Raw genomic sequence first — 20309 nt, forward strand, 5'->3', positions numbered from 1 at the left:
GCTCTGCCGAAATCTCTGAAGCATCTGTTATAAATAATAAAGGAAGATGTCCGTATATGTACATTTAAATGCTCATAAATTTGGACGCGGCTTTGCGTCTGGGTTATTAAACTGTAGTAAAAGGGCAGCTCAGCCACTTGGCAGTGATTTCTGCACTGCCTACTTTCCGGGGAATCTCCACTCGAAGTCGGAGTCGGGTGGGAGCTCATGACTGGCAGTAAAAGGCCTGGCATTCAGGCCATTATTAGCATAATAAAAATACAAGCACACATACATGATGACGGTGGGCTTTGGGCCAGGAGGGGATTGCCCCGGACGCCTGAGGAAGAGGGCTAAATTGCTGGCTGGCCGGAGTCGGGGTCGGAGTCGGAGTCGAAGTCAAAGGCAAACTGCCCCAGCCTGGACAATATAATTTTATGGTCACATTTTTATTGTGGCAAAGAGTCGTCTTAGGCAACATCATTGCCGTCATCTTCATGGCCATCACCACCATCATCATCATCGTCAGTTGGCGTTGGCCAGGCGTTGAAAGCCTTGCCGGCATTAAATTTAAATGTTATGGCCCCTGTGTTCCTCCGTACACGTGTATCCATAAATGCAATAACAAATTTTCCGAGGGGCGGAATGCAGATGGGCCCCAACCCACCACCAACACCACGTATCCGGACCGCAAACTGCACATGCTCCACCTGGGTTACAGGTGCCAATGCCAACCGATGCCCGTGGCCCGTTGCCCGTTGCCGTCTGCGAATGTTTTAATTAAATATTCCATTTGGCTAAGCCAGAAAACCAGAAATGCGCGCAGTTAGTTTCCGGTTCCCGTTCACCGCCGCCCACTTCAGTGCATAAATTCCGGACAGTTCAGTGGTCAGCACATGTTTGCATTAGGGATTAGGTTCGCCACCGGGGACAGCTTCCCCAAACCTTCCCCACAGGGTCATCATTACCCCGTGGACATGAATTTAAGCTTTAAACTTCTCAAGTTTCTGCGTTTTTATTCGCAGTTAGCTTCAATTAGCCGTAAAATAACATTTTGTGCGGTCGGCGGAAAATGTAAATGTAAATACAATTTAATGGTCGGCAAGCCAATAATGAGCCGCAGAACATTTCACAGCTGAATAAATAATGACCGCATTAATTGGCATTTATTTAATGTAATCCCTTAATTGCTCATACGCCATGTGTGGCCTGGTTATGTTGCCGAAAAATAATAGAAAATCCGACAAAAATAAATATCACACCCAGAATATGTTTGTATGAGTGTATTTAAGCGGAAAGCGTTGGCTATGGTAAATTAATTTTGTAAATAGTTTTGCATAAGTTATTGGCCTGCATTTGGCATTTTAATTTCAGTGTTATCGGCGGTACAAAGAAAAAACGCTGCCCGGCTTGTTTTTTTTTTAATCTGACAGGCTTGCGCAGTTTAAAAATAACAATTTACTTGCCCAAACACAATTAATGAAAAACAAATCCTATTACCCAACGAAATCATTAAAATTCAATAAAATCATACATAAATTACGAAGAATTCCAATTTCACGAAACTGCTCCAACGTGACACATAATTCACGGGGACCGCGGGCAACCACAACGAGGAAACAGAAAAATGCGTTTTAATGAAAAATATCAAGAGGAAAACCCGAAAAGAAAAGTTTTACAACCCACCCCGCTGCCAGCGGAAGCGGAAGTAATGCCAATGGGCAAATGGGCACGGGCAGGAAAATGGTGTGCGCCGGAAAAAATGAACAGGGCGCCGACACATAATAATGCCATCATCATTGGTCCCAAACAGAGGAGCCCAGAAAGCAATGGAAACAAGAGGGGGTGGTTGTATCGACGACAATGGGGGAAATTGGTAAAGCCGGCAGCAACAAATGATGGAAGATGTTTTAAATGAACAACAAGCCGGAGCAGCATGCAAATACGGAGCAGGGAAATAAATTAGATCCGGGCAGGAGACACAGGACAATGCCGCGGGCACGCGCAGGATTACCCCGCCCCCGCTCACCATAACAACAATGTATTGGCTCAACAATGATTTCGCATCGCGAGGGTCGCTCTAAGGTCAAATGTCAATAAGTTAAGTGGGCGCCCAGCGCTGCGAAAGTTTGCCGCAATAAATATGATTAAAACATATTTCCCAAGCCATCGGGTGATAAATGCGCCAAACTTTTCTCGCCCGTATCTGGATCTGGCTTAAAGCTCTCCACGGGCGGCAGCAGATGCCGATATAAATCCAATTTAGTAGATCCCATAAAATGTGGGAGCAATGCCGCCCACCTCGGCCACTCCCCCAACTATTTGCATGATAAAAATCTTTCATCATCAAACAATCTCAGTCCCAGCTCAGACTCAGTCTCAGTCTCAGTCCCAATCTCAACTTCTTCTGCATAATTCGACGATTGCTGGCGGAGCGGTGCCTCGCCCCTGGCCTTTTGTGTGGTAAACACCTAAAGTAGTAAACTGGGATTTAAGCATCCTACATCTCACACACGCACATCCACACGCACACTCACCTACGTGTCTATAAAAATTTTACGTTCTCGGCATCGGCAAGGACAAAAAACTTTTGCCACTCAGAAGCAGCAGCAGCAGCAGCAGCGCCAGGAGCCGGATTGGGTGCTGGCTGAACGGAAACGTCCTTATGGCGGGATATTCCTTTTATTGCCGTGCGAGCGGCACGGGAAATTGGGAGCCCGAATACATACATAAATTCAACCTTATGTGCTCCCAGCCAGGATGCTGGGATGCTGGTATGGCGGTCTGGCAGGACCCCGAAAGCCCAATAGGGACATTATGTCGTGCGCCGGAATCTATAGAATATGTAAAACGTTTCTCACAAAAAAGATTAAAAAATTTTGCAATTTTAATATCCGTCCAAGGAGGAAGAAGGATCTGAGCGCAATTTCCAGACAAAGTCGCTGGGCAAACAAACAAAAATTTCAAAAGTTCTTTTTAAACAAAAGCACTGCAGAAGGATATAGCATGCGCAGGGAGCTATACATTGTTTGTTTATCTATGCATGCCCCGTAATTGTTTTGTCAGAAAGTTTTATTAGCCTCAGCTGGGGATGCAAATATGAAGGGGGAAAACTACTTTTGGCCAACTGTTTTAAATTGGATGGAACAGTGTCCGGCCAAGAAAACGGCTTGAGATGAAATGATTGAGAACTTTGAACTGATGCCGAGTTGCTTACTCAAATTAAAGCAAGCGTCCTTTTATGGGTATATACCTAAGTGACCCCCAAAAATGTGGGTTTGAACTTCGCTTCCGTTCAATGAATCAACCTTTTTTTCCGTTCCGAAAACTTTTCCTTTTTAACTGCAGGATTTCCATTTCCTTCAAGGTTTGACCATTATGGGACGCTGTGTTGTCCTGCCTGCAAAGCGGCTTAGAGCCATGAATCCCTTGGCCCACGATGCTCCTTATTAGGCAGCCCGCGTTCACCTAGGAAAACTTCCGCCCTGGCAGACAGAAGGTTGCCTAGCACCCAAAAAAAAGAGGAAAACAAATAAATAGTGCGTGTAGTCTAACAAGATATCCTGTAGTCCCCAGTACACCATCTGTATGGATTTACTTTTTTTAAGATCTAAGTAGTTTTTTCGTATTCTACGATAGTGCACACTATCGATAGTTTCGGCTATCGATAATGACCACTATCGATAGTATAGAACATAGTTCAAACTTTGAAAAAATAGTACAAAATATTAATAAAACAAATCCAAATTTTAACTTTTTACCTGATTAACAATGCAAATTATAACGAATTCATGTTAACATACATTTTATAAAATGCAATTGTCATATAACGCTTTCCCATGGTCTGCCGGCCAATTGTTTTAGCCTACCTCTAACCTTTTGGAAATGAATTACGCCCTGAAAGTTAAAAATTCCAGCAAGTTTCCAGAAATATTTCTCAGGAGCGTATCGTTGGTGAGCCCAAACCATCGATGTTTGCTAAATTGTTTGACTATCGATAGTATCGATAGTGTTAACGATTGTTTTACCAACCCTACTCTACGGTCCTCAAAATCCAAAATAAATAAAAAGGGCTATAAGAACAGGCATACTATTGTATTACGTCCATTGCCGCTTTGTTTCTTGTAATAAAAACTTCCGGAGTGGAGTGATTCGACATGAACAAGTACATGCTCGATCCGGGCATACCCTCTGGCCATTCGCGTACTGGGTATGGGAATGGGGAACCGCACAAAGGACGCCCCAGGTCGTTTCCATGGCCTGGCATTTAAGATAAATGATCGCCTGCCAACAATGCACAAAGAGTCACAAAAAGTTTGGTCACGTTTGTGCTATTTGGCGGCCAAGGCATATGCTGGAGGTCCTCGGATTCGGGAATCCTGGGGGTGGCTGTCTAGCTTGCATCCACCTTGGCGCAATTTTAATATGTTTATGAGGGGGTGGCCAGGGGTTTAAAATTCAAGACACATGCTGCAGCTTAAACGTTTTAGAAATCTATTTTTCAAAGGAACACATGACAGGCGGGGTATGGGTAGCAGTCGCATGTGTGCGTGCGAATTGCATTTATTTGAATCGTCTGAGCAGCAGGTGAAAGCATATTTAAGTATTTCGTGCAGCTGAAAGATGTGAAGGAACATGAAGGACCAATCCAAGGAGGAAGGACATCTCCAAGTTGATCCTTCATGTGAAACCCAGCTAAATGATTCAGCGAAAGTGCGTCACAGTATTTTAACGACAACATAATAAGCGTTGAAAGCATTTTTTTTTCATAGTTATACATAAAATTAGATTGGTTCATTGAAATTACGTAACGTAAAATTAGCTCTGAAAGTTTGAAATGCTCTTAACTAATCCAGCTTTTAATAATCGAACTTATTGTTGATAGTGTGATATCTCAGATTTCCGCACATATTTGACAATTGCTCTCTCTCACAGTTGAATTTAACTTTTCTCTGAAGTAAATACATCTACTCTAGGCTAAGTCAATTACAAATTTCAGGTCACTATTTAAGCTTGAAATATTTCAACCGTACTTAATGACATTTTTTAAAGCGTACATCAAATTAAAGTACAACTAAATATATGTACTTTAAATTAGGTGCGGTGTTAGGATAGTTAAAGCATTTTCAGCCAAAGGCTTCCTTCCTACCTCGTTGCGGACATGAAAGCCCCTCCACAAGCCGAATAAAAAATAAATTTGTTTAAATTTCAGTTTGGTGCAACCCCTTAGAACCGCTTCCCCATTTCGGATTCTGCCACTTGGCACTGCCGTAAATCGGTGCCACATATGGCAACTTTTCAAGTGGCTCGCGTCGCCGTCTGCGCGCACAATTCAAATAGAAATCAAAGTGGGCGTTCATGAGTTAAACACTCGACGAGGCACGAGGCATATGGCATGAGGCATGAGGCATGGGGCAAGGGGAAAAGGACCAAGGCAGGAGCCAGCTTTGTGACAAACTCAGCGAAGCCAACTCGACTGAAGGCGGGCACTTGTGGTTTACGACCTGGTTGGCAGGAGAAAGCGCGAAGGACGGATCCTGGCAGCAGGAATAAAATCACATACGGATCCGGAACCGGGTGGGACGGGGAATACCCTGAAATGGCTGCGCCATTTCTTTCCTGCTTCGGATGCTGCTGGGGAAATTTATTATTCTCGTCTAGATGAGTTCATTATGCGAACAGCGGTTGCCAGTCGGGGGCGCTGCCATTGAATGCCGAATGCGAAAACAATTTAATTTTATTGTTTTCCACATAAATTCGCTCCGAATTATGCATTGTGTAAAAAACATCATATGAAATCTGAGTGGCACCCGCACACACGATGGCAGAGATTGTTGCCCATATAATTGAGTCACGTTTGGCCAGGGATTAGGTTTGTTGTCTGCTCCGCTCGGGCCCCAAAATATTCAGATTTATGCCGCGAATGGAAACTGAAACTTATTGGGAATTGCCGTCGTGTGATTTATGGAATCGACAAGCGCACATGCATAGTAAACTTTGCAAAGCAATGGGATTCGACTGGGAAGCGGAAAACGCCAAGACACGTTCAAATCGCAGTTGCAGGAGCCAATCTGATGGATTTAGTGGGACTCAGCTCCGTTCTTATTGTTTAAGGGCCTTTTATTCATCTTCCCAAATGTGCTTCTGATAAGGTGCCAAGTTTTATTTAAATAAATTGTCTTTTAACACAGGCGAACTTTGTTACCATTAAGTATCGTTAACAATTAAGTAAAATCATAGTTTAGTTCAGTTAGCGAAATACAATGTGATTTACTAACCCATAGACTGTACTCACACTCACGAAGACTAAATTCATATCATATCATAAATTAGAGTTGAACTTTAAGGTCTCATTTACCACATTTCAGCTAAAGCCACCATTAAGACCACAAATAAACCTATTTCTGGAAAGATATAATGGCAGCAAGAGTCGTATGCATGGCTACGTGTTTATAATGCCAATAACCCCTGACAGTCCCGAATCCACAGGAAATGTGGGACACACGGGGAAGGAGAAGGGAGCTCTGGATATGGAAAGCTTTAGATGGAGTGGCAAGAAAAATCAAAATTCGTGTTGGCATGCAAGTTCAATGGCTGCCATCCTGCGACAGGCAAACAGAGCGAACGAAATTAAATTTATCTGTATCAGTTCCACCGCCCAAGGGATCGGATGGGGTGAATTCCGGAGCCGGGGTCCTGGGGAACAGCTGCAGCAGGAGCTGAACACATGTTCGGACAAATTCATCTGGCATGTCACAATGCGCAACGGTATGCAGAAACATCCCAGAGGGTAGGACATTGTTATGGATAAGCCAGACTTGACTTTGGCATCCTAGTTCTTGGCCCGGCTGCAGATTGCACGTGACAGGACTCGACGAAAAGTGAAACTTGGCAAATATTTTGTTGAAACACTTTGGACCCGGGATGGGGCATCTTCATCCCCCAAGCACGAGGGCCCCAAAACTTCCGTTCGGTGGAGTGGCAAGTGTCATTAATCAAATGCCGCCCAATAATTTGCAACCCTTTCTGCGGCAGTTTTGAAATATGAACTTTTTGCTCTGATGAATGCCGGCAGTCATTAATAAATTAGGGGTTAAAATGCCATAACAACGCCAAGAGATGCGGGAGGAAAGCGTTTTGCCAGCCGCTGAAAAGTTGTTTATTTAATTGAAAGCGAAACGAGGGGGCTAACGGATTCGTTTAACTCAATTAAATTGGGGCAAAAGAAGCAGGGAGGAAAATCAGTTAAAATTTGATTTAACGACTCAAACAGTGGCTGTCATGCCCATATCACATAAAACCAACAAAAAAGAAAGATCGCGTAGTCGAGTTCCCTGACTTACAAATTTTAAACTAAATATTCCGCCACAAAACAATCATAGTTTAGGTGGCGCCATCTGTCGAACTGCATAGCCAACAAAAAAAGCTTTGAGCGTGCAGCACCCCCTCCTCCCACTAACAGTTCTATCGTACTTTCTCTCAAAATCAGCGATCACCGGCAGAGCAGCGGACGATCAGCGACTTAATAACTTCTAAAATAATAGCTTGATTTAAAACATTTTTGTATTTACCGATAGATATGACCAAAGCACACACACAGAGTCCAGTAGATAAGGTCTAACACGTTTTAAAATAAACTTGCGCTGCATAGAAATTAATAGAATTCCAAACACCAAATCTCTAGATGTTGTAGTTCCCGAAATATCGACGTTCATACAGACAGAAAGACGGAAAGACAGACAGACATGGCTAGATCGACTCGGCTTTTGACCCTGATGAAGAGTTTACTTTATCGGGGTCGGAAACGCTTCCTTCTACCTGTTACACACTTCCAACGATTACAATATACCCTTGCACTCTTTGAGTAAAGGGTATAACTTGTTGGTTTAACTGTATAGAACTAAAGAGTATCCCCTTTTTTTAAGCACTGTTTTGGAAGCCTTTCACTTTCATGTCATTTGGTTATTATCAGATTGACTTCAATACAATTTTATTCCCTGGCAAATGTACACATCCTAAAGTTCGACCTCATCCGAATTCCCAGTTGAACCAAATCCCGTGTTGGTTCCCCATGACCACTTGGAAACTACCCGAATGTAGGGCCGTGGGCCTGTTAGCATTGGAGGAGGAGAGCGATGTGCTGACCAGCGGTAATGAACCCACTGGCGGGGAGGAGGAGCCCGACGCCTACGAGGAGCTGGAGGAGATGAAGCAGCGCCTGATCCTCCTGCGTGGCAAGATACTTAGCCCGGAGCTGAGCCGGTGCCAGGATGTGGGCGACCGAAAGGAGTTGACCACCAGGACTCCGGAGAGCCAGCAGCTCGAGCTGCTGCGCCGCCAGAAGTGCCTGCTCCAGTGTCGACTTAAGGAGGCGAAAAGGCACCTGGAGCAGACGAGCAGGGAGGTCAAGGAGCTCGAGGATTGGCGCTGCCTGCTCCAATCGCGCATCCTGGAGATCGAGCGCAAACTTTCCCAGTTCGTGGAGTTCAAGCCGCGGGCCATACACCATTTCGGGCTGTGCATCGAGCGTTGGGAGCACCTGAAGTCAAACAAAATTGACTCCACCACCTACCGCCAGAAAATGCAGGCGCAAGCCCTTCACGCGGACAACTCCAGGAAGTGCGTGGTGCCCATGAACTGCCACAAGAACACCAGGCAGCTCCTGCGTGGGGAGCTGATGATGCTTCGCATCTTCCTGCACAATCTCTTCGAGGCGATGGTCAGCGACTTCCGCTTCTTCTGTCGCCAGATGAGCATCAAGTGGGTACCTTACGTTCTTAGCTTTAAAACCCATAAATGAAACATAACTTTGTTTCAGCTTTACCCGTTTACCATCCATTGACAGCCCTTCGCCCAGCAGTGCGGAAACTCCGACCAACTCGGTTGCTTCGTTCGAGGTGGAAGCCCGCGAATAAATTGGGTTCCGCTTAACCAAGTTCCTGCAATTACTGCTTTAATTAAAATTTTATTTTTGGGGGCCCTCTGTTTGTAATTGCCTGGGAAATGTCGCCCAATTAGGGTTATTGAGGTTGCGCACTCTTAACGGCCCTTTTGCGGCCAATAATAATAACACGATTCCAACTCGAACGGGCACCGTCGCGGCCATCATTAAAGCCAGGCTATCATGGACTTTCCGTTTGCCTAATCCGACTTTCGACGTCAGCCAAATGTGCTCGCATTCCCACCAGGATAAGATGGCTAAATACGAAACGGCATCAGATAAAAACAAAAGCAGATTTGTCTTTCACCATCCTCGCAGGAGAACGAACAAATCCGCACCACACACCGAAAAGAGACGGGAGCTGAGCTGACTGCCTCCGGCTGAAGGCCAGCAGCCAAGGCTGAAATCCTTATCCTGCTTCAGCTCCAGCTCCAACTCCCAGCTCCAATCCCCATATCCTTTTTGGAGGTTTTCGAAATGCGTAAAAACTCAATTGCTGCGCATTTGACGATGAGCTTGGCGGTGGGGCTGGGTGTCCGGATCGACATGGGTCCCGGGTTGAGTGAGATGCTAGATAACGCCGGGAAAGAACGACGGAGGGGATGGGGGAGGGAATGGCGTAAACGTATTTATTGGAGTCATGTGCTAATACCAATGCCAAATTGCAAGGTTACAAGCGGCTAGAGGCTGTATACTGTAGCTATTTTAGTGACGAACATATTGTACTCTTTTATGCGCAACATAATCTGAACAAACTTTTAATTGGTATTAGCTATTAAGAATATTAGTCTAGCTTTGATTCATTCCTTTGTAAAGAACTCTTTAAACAAAAAGTGCTGTTTTAACTTTACATTCAGGGAAAACAAGAAAAACCTTTTTTAATAAGTTTTTTTGTAAATTATTACAGTAATACTACAGGCATGGACATACAATTTAATAGTGGCAAAAACAATTTGAAATTAACTTGTTGGGCGTTAAAACACAGCTTTATTTTCATTTACTACTTAAAGACACTTTCAAAATCGCCAGCATCCGAGCCTAATCAATTTTATTTATTAAGCCATTTCATCTTTACACTTATCAATTATTGTAATTAGTCATTATTAAAGTAAGTAATTTATAAAATAAGTATTCAAAATACCTGTACTAAGATTTCGATATAATCTACTTCTTATATAAAAAACTGTAAATGAAATAAATTGACAGTTTGTCAATGAATTTTGACTCTTGAAAATCAAACAAAGTTAAAATAAATAAAGAGTTTACCCAAATTTTTCGCACAAATATACCCATTGGGATAGAGTACGCAAACAGAGATGGAAACATGTTGATACACAGATACTGACGTCGGACCGTTGGCTGTTACAAGGCTGAAACACAGGAAACGCATTAGATACTTGTGCCCGATTCGCAGTGGTAGTGAGTGGGATTCCCCCTCTGGACCGCCAGTGTCCCCAGTCCCGAGAATGGAGCTGGGTTGGCGCGATAAAAATCTGCGTAAAATGATGCGGCAATTTGATGAGCAACTAAGTTTGGGCAATTAGTTTGGTAAACGCTTGGCAGTGGCCAGTTGATGTGCGTGTCCGGCTAAACTGTTGCTCGGAGGGGGGCCACAGAACTCGGAACTATTTGCCGGGCATTCAGTGCTAATGGGCTCAGGAAGGCCAGAAAAGTTTGCCCAGTGATTTATTGGGGGCAATCCGGAGGAAAGAAACAGTTGCTCTCGGATTGATCGGCAGTTTCCCTCCATTTCCACACAATTCCCAGGCACATGACCCCTGGCACCGGAATGACATTCGGATCTAACGGAACCCTCTAATGCCTAACAATCGCCAGCGGTTTGGTTCCGTGCTCGTACTCGTGCTCGTGGTCTTGCTGCTCCACTGAACTCTTTGACAGGCTTGAGTTGCGCAGAACAAAAAGACTTGCTAATAAGCCGATGAGGCCCGACCAAAAAAGAAGTTGCCTTTGGGCTGCTCCCCAGCAATCGCAAAGATACATTTCGAGTGCCCAAGTTTGCTCTGCTCTTCGCAGTGTGTGTGCGAGCTAACCGCAAAGTACAAATAATTTCCATTTGGCCAAGGCGGCGGCATTTGCATATTCCTCCAGCCCAACCCATCCCAGTCCAATCCAGCTTGGAAAAGGCATACATACATGCCTGCCGGGCGCAGCGGCCAGTATTTAAATAGCTGGCAGATACGTCTACTTATAAATACTTTTGTCGTCTCGGCAAACGATACGGCACAAGTTGTAGATAAATATGGCATAGATTACATAACTAGTTCTGCGCCACAAAAAACTTTTTCCGTTCGCCCAGCAGCGAGAATACATATGGATATCCGAGCATGAGTATCTGAAAGCATAAGTATCTAAGTATCTAAGTATCCGTACACATGGTGGAGCGTTTATTTATGAAATACCCCGCAGACTTCGCTTGTCGTCGAGCCATAGCTCAAATGCGCCGTTCTCACCGAGGAGCTTTCGTGGGCGCCGTGGCTTAGTTGGTTAAAGCGCCTGTCTAGTAAACAGGAGATCGTGAGTTCGAATCTCGCCGGGGCCTATCCCTAGGAAGTCTATTTCTCTGGGGCGTTCTTTTTTTCCTTAGATGTTTTTCTTATTTCTGATTTCTTACGCAAATTAACCCTCTGTTGCCACATTGCGACCCCACAACAAAAGCTATTTTCTTTGCTCTTAACGGCTGTTTGTTGTTCCGCCTGCCAGCTGACGCTCTGTAGCCCATTAACGTGTTCCAATTGCGGCAATAATTGTTTCAATAATCATTTAAATGTTGCAAATATTTGGGTGGCGGGCAATTCACCATCCCCAATGTTTCACCATTGGGAGAGCTTTTTGGAAAGCTTACCGAAGTCTTACCAAGGTTTTACGTATGATTAAATATAATGTGATCAAAGGCAGTAGTTTTACATACTCTAGCTAACAGATAATGCGTCTGATTAAATTACTGAGACTTTTGATTTGTTTTTCACTTTCGGAATATTAAAATTCTATCAATTGGTTCTTGTCCATTCTTAGCCTCGCTAAGCTTTTAGTACAAATATTACGGAAATATAACACACACGTAGAAGCTTTCCGTAAAATAATCCTAAGAAGCTTTTTCAGTACCGTTGTATGCGAAAGAACTTCCGTATTTTAAGCTTTTTTAACGGTGTAATCACAAGAGTGGGCGATAACTCGTCCATATCTCTCATTTAATATCTTTCAGTTGAAACAACTGAACAAATATCAATTTCCAAAATTTATTTACCAACGAAAAACCCAAAAGGGTGGGAACTTTCCCTCAAATTGGGTAGTTCAACGCCCGATGCCACAACGGCGCCGTGGCTTAGTTGGTTAAAGCGCCTGTCTAGTAAACAGGAGATCGTGAGTTCGAATCTCGCCGGGGCCTTCAGTTAAGGATATAGTAAAAGTCCTCTTTTTGTCGATTTTTTTTTTATTTTTCCATAACCTAATGCGTCAACACTTAACTAATCCTAACACAGTAATTAACAAGCACCAGAAGGTGCGGCTACCAACCATTTCGCACCTAATCCTTGTAGACCAGATAAAGCACCACGATCATGAAGTACGTGGGCCGCTCGAAGACCAACTGGGTGAAGTTGTCTCGCTTCTCGTCCATCAGGTGGCACATGCGCTGGTGGACGCCCTGGTTCTGCTTCTCCACGATCGACAGCAGGCAGACGATGCGGTGGCTGTCAATTTACGGGTATCTTTGGGGCTAAGTGATCAGATGGCAGGGTAGCGGGTGCCGCCACTTACCGCCTGTGGTTCAGCTTCTTGACCCGGTCGCGTATCTCGGCCGCCAGACCTTCGACCAGCTGTAGAGCCCGCCAAGAGTCGTAATTGCGGCTGAAGCGATCCCACAGCAGCCGCTCCTCGATGCAATCTTCGATGATCTTCAGGGCACGTTCCATATTGAAGTTGGTGTGAAAGAACTTCCAGTCGTTCTTGGGCTTCTCCTTGATCGGCTCCCCGCCCTCGCCGGCGGTCGGCTCGCCCTCCGGATTTTGGGCGGCCCGCCGCCTGCTCAACATCGACTCCGAGAGCAGGGCATTCATGCGGTTGGTGGTGCGCACCGATGCGGTTATCCTGCGGATGGTAATCGAGGTAATTGCCAACGATCCATATTTCAATCAAAATAAAAAAACTACGTGAAACGTAAGGAAATACGAAGAAAAAGCTGTGAACTGAATATTAACAAATAATCTGCCTCTAATTAAGAGTTTTTGAAATGTTTGTGGCTGGTAGACGAAAAAGTTTCTAAAAAGGTTTACAAAATCTTAAGAACTATAAGGGGAATACAATTGAGAATAAACCTGTATATTATACACGATGTCTTCTACTCAGTTCAAGTTTCTTTAAAATTTTAGCAAATCGAATTGGTATAGATAAAGTATGTTCCTTTGTATAATATTATTGCGCCTTTTATGGTTTTCTCAGTGGGAGAGATAGCCAAAAGAGATAAATAAAATTTTATGAAAAGTTTGCATTGATTTGCTGCATCTGTTCAGAATTACGCTTTTAATTTTATTCAAATAGATAACGATATCATATAGTTGCCATAGGAACGATCAAATAACAGCGCTAACATCGCGGAGGCTTAAAGTTTCTGATCGCAAAGCCAATATGGATCCTTTATCAACTTCAGTCATTTTCGACATGTTTCACTTTTTTTTTATACCAAAAGCTTACGATTAACCAAAACTAGACGGTAGTTTAATACTGATACTTAATTGATAACACGAAAAAATATCCAAACAGATTTAACCTTTTTAAAATTTTTTCCATACCCTAGGTGTCCGGATTTCTATGTCCACTACTGTACAATTCCCAACTGGTTTTTGCTGCGTATTGGTAGTTCCTCCTTAAACAGGGCTGATTATGCTAGCTTATTGGTATAATATGCATGCACGCTTAAACCTTTTGCGTGTGTTATTTCCCGAAAGTATGCAAATCTTGTTGCATATTTCATTATGTGTTTTTAATTGTCACTATGCTGGGTTAATGAGTACCCTTCATATGTCGCTTTTGTGTCACGCGCGCCTCGAAGGACTCTGATTTGTGCGGGTCAAATCCTACCTCGTTTTCATGGTGGTCCAGCTAGTCATCGTGTTCCCTTAACCGATAGGCTGTCGATTTTTGGAGCTGCCTCTGCCAGCTGGCAGCGGAAAACAAACACCGAGCGCTGCTATCTGCACACTGACGGGACCGACATGCCGACACGAGTCCTGCCCATCGACAATACCGCCGCTTGGCCCCGCGGAATGATTGGGTATCCACATATCGTCAAAAGTTCATTGAAGCTTTGTTGGTTTAGGACCGCTCTCCAGCGGAGCCTAGCGATGGGAGACTTTGGTGTGATTTGCCAGTAACTCCTGCGCGGTTGCCTGCGAATAGTTCACGCTGCCATCGCCAACTTCGAGTTCGGCAAGGGCCTTCCGGCTTGCGTGCCGCTTATCATAAATCCACTGCCGGGGCGCTCCAATTGCAACCGGCCGGATGGCGGCGGAGACGTGGGTGTCATCGCCACCAGCCACTCGGCAGGATGTACACTGGGTTTCGGCCCAGTCAAAGGCAAAGTGTTGCCATATGGGCGTGTGGGCGGAGGGGAATTACCTGGGGCCTCGACGGCACACGCGATTTCCCTTCGAAGTTGATGACTTCTGATCGGCTGCCCTGCGACACCTGGGCGCGGTCTTCGCGGCCAGGTGAGTGTCTTAGTCTTCGGCGCGAACTTTCAAGCACTTTGATTACTTTTATCGCTAAAGTTTGCCTCCACGGCAGCGTATGCAAAGTTCGTGTTGGCGCTCCAAATCTAATCTACCGGCAAGCATCTGTGTCCGTATATGAAGTTATTAAATTGAAATAACTGTCAAGTCACGTGCATGAAGCGCGGAGTTGGCGACTCATCATTGTTCCCAAATGGGCGATACAAGTGGCCGGGAAATAAAGCAGAATTGAGCATTCGACGGCGGAGCACTTGGGGTAGGGCATGGCAGTCGGCGTTATTGCCACAACAACAGCTCGAACAGCGCAGGGCACACGAGCAGGTACGATTAGGTAGCCGCAGCAATAGGTGGAAAATAGTTTTCACCTGTCTGTCACATAAATCATAATAGGATTTATGGTAAAATGTTTTGAGCTTTCAGTATTTAAGTAATTTGTTTCAAATAAAGTAAAAGTAATATTAATTTAGTTCAGAAAAACATAAATTTGAATACTTTTTGCTTAATATATGTTTCAAACTTTTGTTTGTATAATATTTGACGGCTTTCTTTGAATTTTAATTAACATATAATTTTTTCAAACAACCAAATGTGTACAATCAAATACAATCAAATATAGGCATTTTTTAACCGAATTAATTTTTATACTTTTACTTAAATATTTTTATATATAAAAAGTTAAAATTAAAGTCTTGCAATTTTCATGTTACGATTTTGACCTTGCTGAAAATAAATGCCTTATTTAAGCTTTAAGAATAACGGTCTTTAAATGTTGTGAAATTTATATTTTGTATATGGCTATTTTATTTGCTATGAAATATTATTGGTAAGTTAGTTCCCGAATTTGTACAGTAAATTGACTGAAAAACTATGACAATTAGTACTGTATTGACGGTTGAATTAAACGCAATAGTTGTGTCTTCTCATCCTAACTATTTAAGGAGTAACTATAGAAATTGTTGCATTTTGGGTGCCAAATTAATCTTGCGAGCCAAACACAAAGCCCAAGGACAGAAACTGAAAAGTTAAGACTCAGCAAGATTTCTTTAGACATCACATAAATAGAAACAGCTTGGGATGCTCTAAGTAGTTGCATAGATACACAATTCTTGTTGTTCTTTTACGGCGGTAATTTTACAACTTTTTTGGTAACAACATTTACTTACTACAATAATTTGTATTTAACATTGTACTTTATCTGTATAAGAAATCGAAGGGAAATGTTTGCAATCAAATGTATTTTATAAACAATACTTTTGAAGCAAAATAACAAAAAAAAACTTAAACAAAAAAATAACAATAATAAAAAGCGATAACAAAAACCGGCGCACGGAAATCATGAAATTTTTGATTTGATTTGTTTTGCTTGAGTCTTTTTTCGGTAAATTTAACCAGCCTACATCAAGAATTTTTTAGTGTGTATACGTTTGCCCAAATCAAATTGATATCCAAACACAAATGCAAAAATATTTAGTTATTGTCAAAAACAATAAAATTCATGCCAATTTAAAAGATGTATTTCTTTATTAAACTAAAAAATAAGTAGAGGCCTCATTAATATATGCAAGCCCTCAAATTCATTTTACTGCGTTTGATATTTTGATTAAGTGCAGATTAATACAAAAGTGTCTTTCATTAGGTTTGATTCTTGAATTATGTTATTTATCTGCCACAAATCCATTTCGGATTAGCTTTCGGTTTTCCAAGCACGCATTTTTCTACCCGCCAAAATGAGAACGCAGCACGAATCCCAAACCAAAAACCAGGTTACTAATTTCCAAACACAAAACTTTCCCAACTCACGTCACATGGATGAGGAATTGGAAATGAAATTTGGAAATAGTTCGGCTCACATGTGCGTGGGTGGAAATTAAACAACAGCTAAACAAATTAAGCAATTTGCACCGCCTTCCTCTCCACAATTTTGTGGAAAGTGAGGGGAGCGCCGAGTGGCAATGCCGGCGGGTTCGAACTCATTAGCACCTGAGTGCACGCGAACCGTGAAAATTTGCATAGAACTTACGCTTGCATGCGAGCGTTCATGGCAGCGGCGCCTGAACTTATGCTTCACTTCACCTGAGTGTAGTTCTTTGGCTGATGGGGATTAATATTTTCGGCGAAACTGCACGAATGAAACTCACAAATGAAACTGGCTGAAGTCTCCGGCTCCGGGAGCTCCGAAGCATAAAAGCGCAAAGTCAACGGCGACTGGAGCAGGAGAAAGGCGAAAGGTGAAAGGCGAAAGGGTTGAGCTGAGTGCGCCAACAAGGTGTACGCTTTGATGGTGATTGGCTCACGACCCAAAAAAAAAGGAGGAGGGTGGAGAGGTCTTCATGTCACTCGTTAGCCCCGCTCGGCTGCGATTTGATTTGAGTTAGCATGTCTAAGGACAACTCAGCGGCAATTTTCGGGTAGGGAAAACAGAGCAAATGTGTGCCAATGTATTCCAAATTGTATTTATTCTGAGTAATTTGCAATCCAGCGAGGGCACATCCCGCTCGCACACACATCGCCTGACTCCGGCAGACAGTTTGGCAATTAAAATTGTAGGTTGCCAACTGTCGACGCGCCGCATGCAAACCAAATAGCTTCTAAATATGTCGAAAACGCGAAAAGGAGGTGGATGTTAGAACACACAGAAAGAAGAAATATAACACTAGGATTTAAGAAGTCCTGTAAAAGTGAAGTAAGTAACAAGCAGCACACTATTAAACCATTAAAAAAAATGATTTAAAAAAAAACGTTTTGAAGAGCGAGTCGAAAATTGTGATATTAAGCATAAGAAATCACGATTAAAACCTTGTTCTTTATTAGCCTTCTAACAGATTTAATATCGAAGTACTTGAACATTCGACTAAAGTATTAACTACAAAGGTTTCTATTTTATATATTAACTCCCAACCTTTCCGCGCCTTTTTTATATTTAATAGGATTTGGAAAAGCAATACATAGGCATTTTTGGCAGAACTCCGAAATCCAATATTTCAAAGCTATATGTTGCGAACCAGTCTACAGATTTTTTCACGAATTTGTAAAACTTAGCTTTAGTTTGTTTTTGATTCATTAAATCAAATTATTTAACATAGGATCTTTAATTAGGAAGCTTACCAATCAGATCGACTTAGTCACAAGTGGTCTTGTGGTTTTTATATTTTGCAATGCATCGCTCCGTATTATTCAAAATGATTATTTTGATAACTTCTTTTGAATTAATATGCTTTTCAAGCAACGCATTATATGTATTATTTACAATTTAGTTTTTTAAGTATCATAAGAGGTGAACATTACATTCGACTAACAAGTATATACAGAATTCGCTAGAAGCAAGAATATTATTATTATCTTTATAATATCAACTAGTGAAATAGTCAGATTCTTCAATACTCTAAACGCCGCTGTTCGTTTCTGAAAGTTACTCCCAAAATGGTGGTGAATGTAAAGGCACCGATCTGTAGGAGAGGCAATCAAATGAAGCAATGCGATATAAAAATGAAATGTAAGAACGCACCTCCATGACCATAAGCGTCCAGCCAACAATCCTGGGACCCGTCAGCAGTTCCTCGTGTAGGGTCTCCATTTTTGACCGACAGCCGTCTTTATAAGGGGTTTCGTTTTTGTCAAAACAGCTACTAGGAAGAGGTATAGAGGCGTCGGTGTAATCCTTTAATTTGTTGATGCCACAGCATTCATACTAAAATTATAGATAAAACAGTTTAAACGGTTTTTGTTTTTCTTTTTTTTGTAAGAATTGAGTGTTTTTTAAAACTAATAAAATTATAAATGTTTTCCATAGCTTTTTGACTTAATTGGATCGAAAATCTTTGTGGGTTAACTTAAAAATAAAATTTTTTTTTTTTTTTTTGTCTTTTCGTCAATTTTTCGAGCGAGAAGCAAATAAGTGCAAGGCACATCACTGTTGAAGAACACTTTAAGATTTATTGTTCTGTTTCTTTTTTCCTAACATAAATGGTAATTCAATTTATAAACTTATATTTACCTAGACACTCAACCTAGAACATTTCCAAACCTTTGTTTTTATATGTTAATGAGCTGTAGAAGTTATGCATTACGCATTTCAAACAAGCTACAAAATCACTGTCAATTTCCAACGTCTATATTACATATAGCTGTCATAGTAGCGATCGAATTTTTATCAAAACCTAACCATCATTTTATTGTCGTTAGATGCGATATAGTCGTTTTTAAGTGCGCTTACTAGTGTTTGGAACTCAGCCATTGCATCGTAGTCGGCCGTCTGCTGCCCAAAGGCCTGCTTTAATTTAGTAAGAGAGGCCTCATCAAAATGCATGCGAAAAACAAATAGCAGGACTATAGAGATGATCAGCATTACCAGCATGGAGATGGCGTACTTAGTTTTGAAAAAAAAAGTTGAATAATTAGTGTTGATTTATTTTATCCAGTGACTACTTACAGCCCAGGTAATACAGATACTCTCCTTAATGGCACCGAAACATCCGAAGAACGAAAGCAGAAATACGATTGAACCAACAGCGATGTATATGCCCAAAATGAGTTGATCCCTCGGATCTATTTTCTCAATTGCGATTACATTGATAACGATAGTTGCGATTCCCAGCACCTAAAAATTGTACACAGAGGCTTTAGCAAAATAAATAATCATATAAATGACCGAACACATCGATTATATTTATACATATTCATAGCCCTACTCACATTAATCATTCTTACCAAAACATTTTGACCGGATAAGGTTTGACAAGGCTACTCTAATGACTCACAATAAAGATTAAATGGGCTTTAATTCTGCTTTACCAATATTTGTTCATATTACTCAAAAGCGTCTAGTACAAATAAGTGAATGAAATAAGTTCTTAATGAGTTGTTTTAAAAAATTTATGTGCTTAAATTAAAGGTTCTTAGAAATAAATATTTAATATTTTTATTGAATTTCAATGAAATATTAATTTCTTCCATCTTTATTAAACATTTTTGTTTTCAACAAAAAGCAAAATGTTTTTTTTTTTCATACACAATTTAATTGTAAATCTTTAACCAAAATGTTGGTAAGGCACTTCACTAAAGTATCAGTTTATATTATTTATTTTTGCACATTTTTTAGTCACATATTTATTTTGATTTATAATTTCTGTTATAATTTTTGCAGCCGGTACAGTCGATAATATGAATGGGTTTACCGCATAGCTAGTTATTTGGCCTATCACCACTCACCGCACAAAGAAAATTGAACAGGAACGCTAGATATTTAATCATCAACGGTGACCAACCCATGGCGATACAAAAATTCGGTCGACGCGTGCTCTTATTTCCGCAGGTTACTAAGTTTAATTCCGATGGTTACTCCTAGAAGGTTATTGCTATACTAAAAAGTTGAACAAATACGATCGTCGATTGAGTTTCGTTTGTGTTTGCAATCGAGTGTGACACTACACTGAAAAAAATAACAAATTGCTAGCGCGTACAAATAAATTACTCTTAAAACAATTACATTACAAGAAATAAATCATATTTTTTACAAAACTTTATGTTTTGAATTTTTTAATAGTGCTTTAATTTCAAATCTTATTAAAATTAAAATTAAAATTTAAGTGCTCAAATGTGGTTAACAATCACACTGTTATGAGCCATTCCTCAGATATAGTTAT

At 41.7% G+C, this 20309-nt stretch overlaps 3 protein-coding genes and 2 non-coding genes across 6 annotated transcripts; 3 read left to right on the top strand and 2 right to left on the bottom strand.

Annotated features, from left to right (window-relative positions):
* The first annotated feature begins 7931 nt into the window (after positions 1-7931).
* On the top strand, positions 7932-8927 carry LOC128255924 (uncharacterized). The gene is made up of 2 exons (XM_052985843.1): positions 7932-8739; positions 8798-8927. Exons 1-2 carry the CDS (start codon positions 8051-8053, stop codon positions 8892-8894), a joined length of 786 nt encoding a protein of 261 aa, XP_052841803.1. The 5' UTR covers positions 7932-8050; the 3' UTR covers positions 8895-8927.
* Positions 8928-11406: 2479 nt separating this feature from the next.
* On the top strand, positions 11407-11480 carry Trnat-agu (transfer RNA threonine (anticodon AGU)). Its single transcript has one exon. It is a non-coding gene; the product is annotated as a tRNA-Thr (tRNA).
* Positions 11481-12252: 772 nt separating this feature from the next.
* Trnat-agu (transfer RNA threonine (anticodon AGU)) lies at positions 12253-12326 on the top strand. Its single transcript has one exon. It is a non-coding gene; the product is annotated as a tRNA-Thr (tRNA).
* A 44-nt stretch (positions 12327-12370) lies between these two features.
* On the bottom strand, positions 12371-16905 carry LOC128255947 (dynein light chain Tctex-type protein 2B). 2 transcript variants are annotated; one of them, XM_052985870.1, is made up of 3 exons: positions 16688-16905; positions 12698-13027; positions 12371-12630 (listed from the first exon to the last, which is right to left on the bottom strand). In XM_052985870.1, exons 1-3 carry the CDS (start codon positions 16705-16707, stop codon positions 12465-12467), a joined length of 516 nt encoding a protein of 171 aa, XP_052841830.1. In that variant the 5' UTR covers positions 16708-16905; the 3' UTR covers positions 12371-12464. The 2 variants fall into 2 exon arrangements, with proteins under 2 accessions (XP_052841830.1, XP_052841829.1); XM_052985869.1 differs by lacking the exon at positions 16688-16905 and adding an exon at positions 14018-14125.
* Positions 16906-17595: 690 nt separating this feature from the next.
* LOC128255943 (protein late bloomer) lies at positions 17596-20031 on the bottom strand. Its single transcript, XM_052985865.1, has 5 exons — positions 19876-20031; positions 19097-19264; positions 18881-19033; positions 18173-18355; positions 17596-18113 (listed from the first exon to the last, which is right to left on the bottom strand). Exons 1-5 carry the CDS (start codon positions 19933-19935, stop codon positions 18042-18044), a joined length of 636 nt encoding a protein of 211 aa, XP_052841825.1. The 5' UTR covers positions 19936-20031; the 3' UTR covers positions 17596-18041.
* Between the last annotated feature and the right edge of the window lie 278 nt (positions 20032-20309).

Source organism: Drosophila gunungcola (genome assembly GCF_025200985.1).
Source record: "Drosophila gunungcola strain Sukarami chromosome 2R unlocalized genomic scaffold, Dgunungcola_SK_2 000012F, whole genome shotgun sequence".
NCBI lineage: Eukaryota > Metazoa > Arthropoda > Insecta > Diptera > Drosophilidae > Drosophila > Drosophila gunungcola.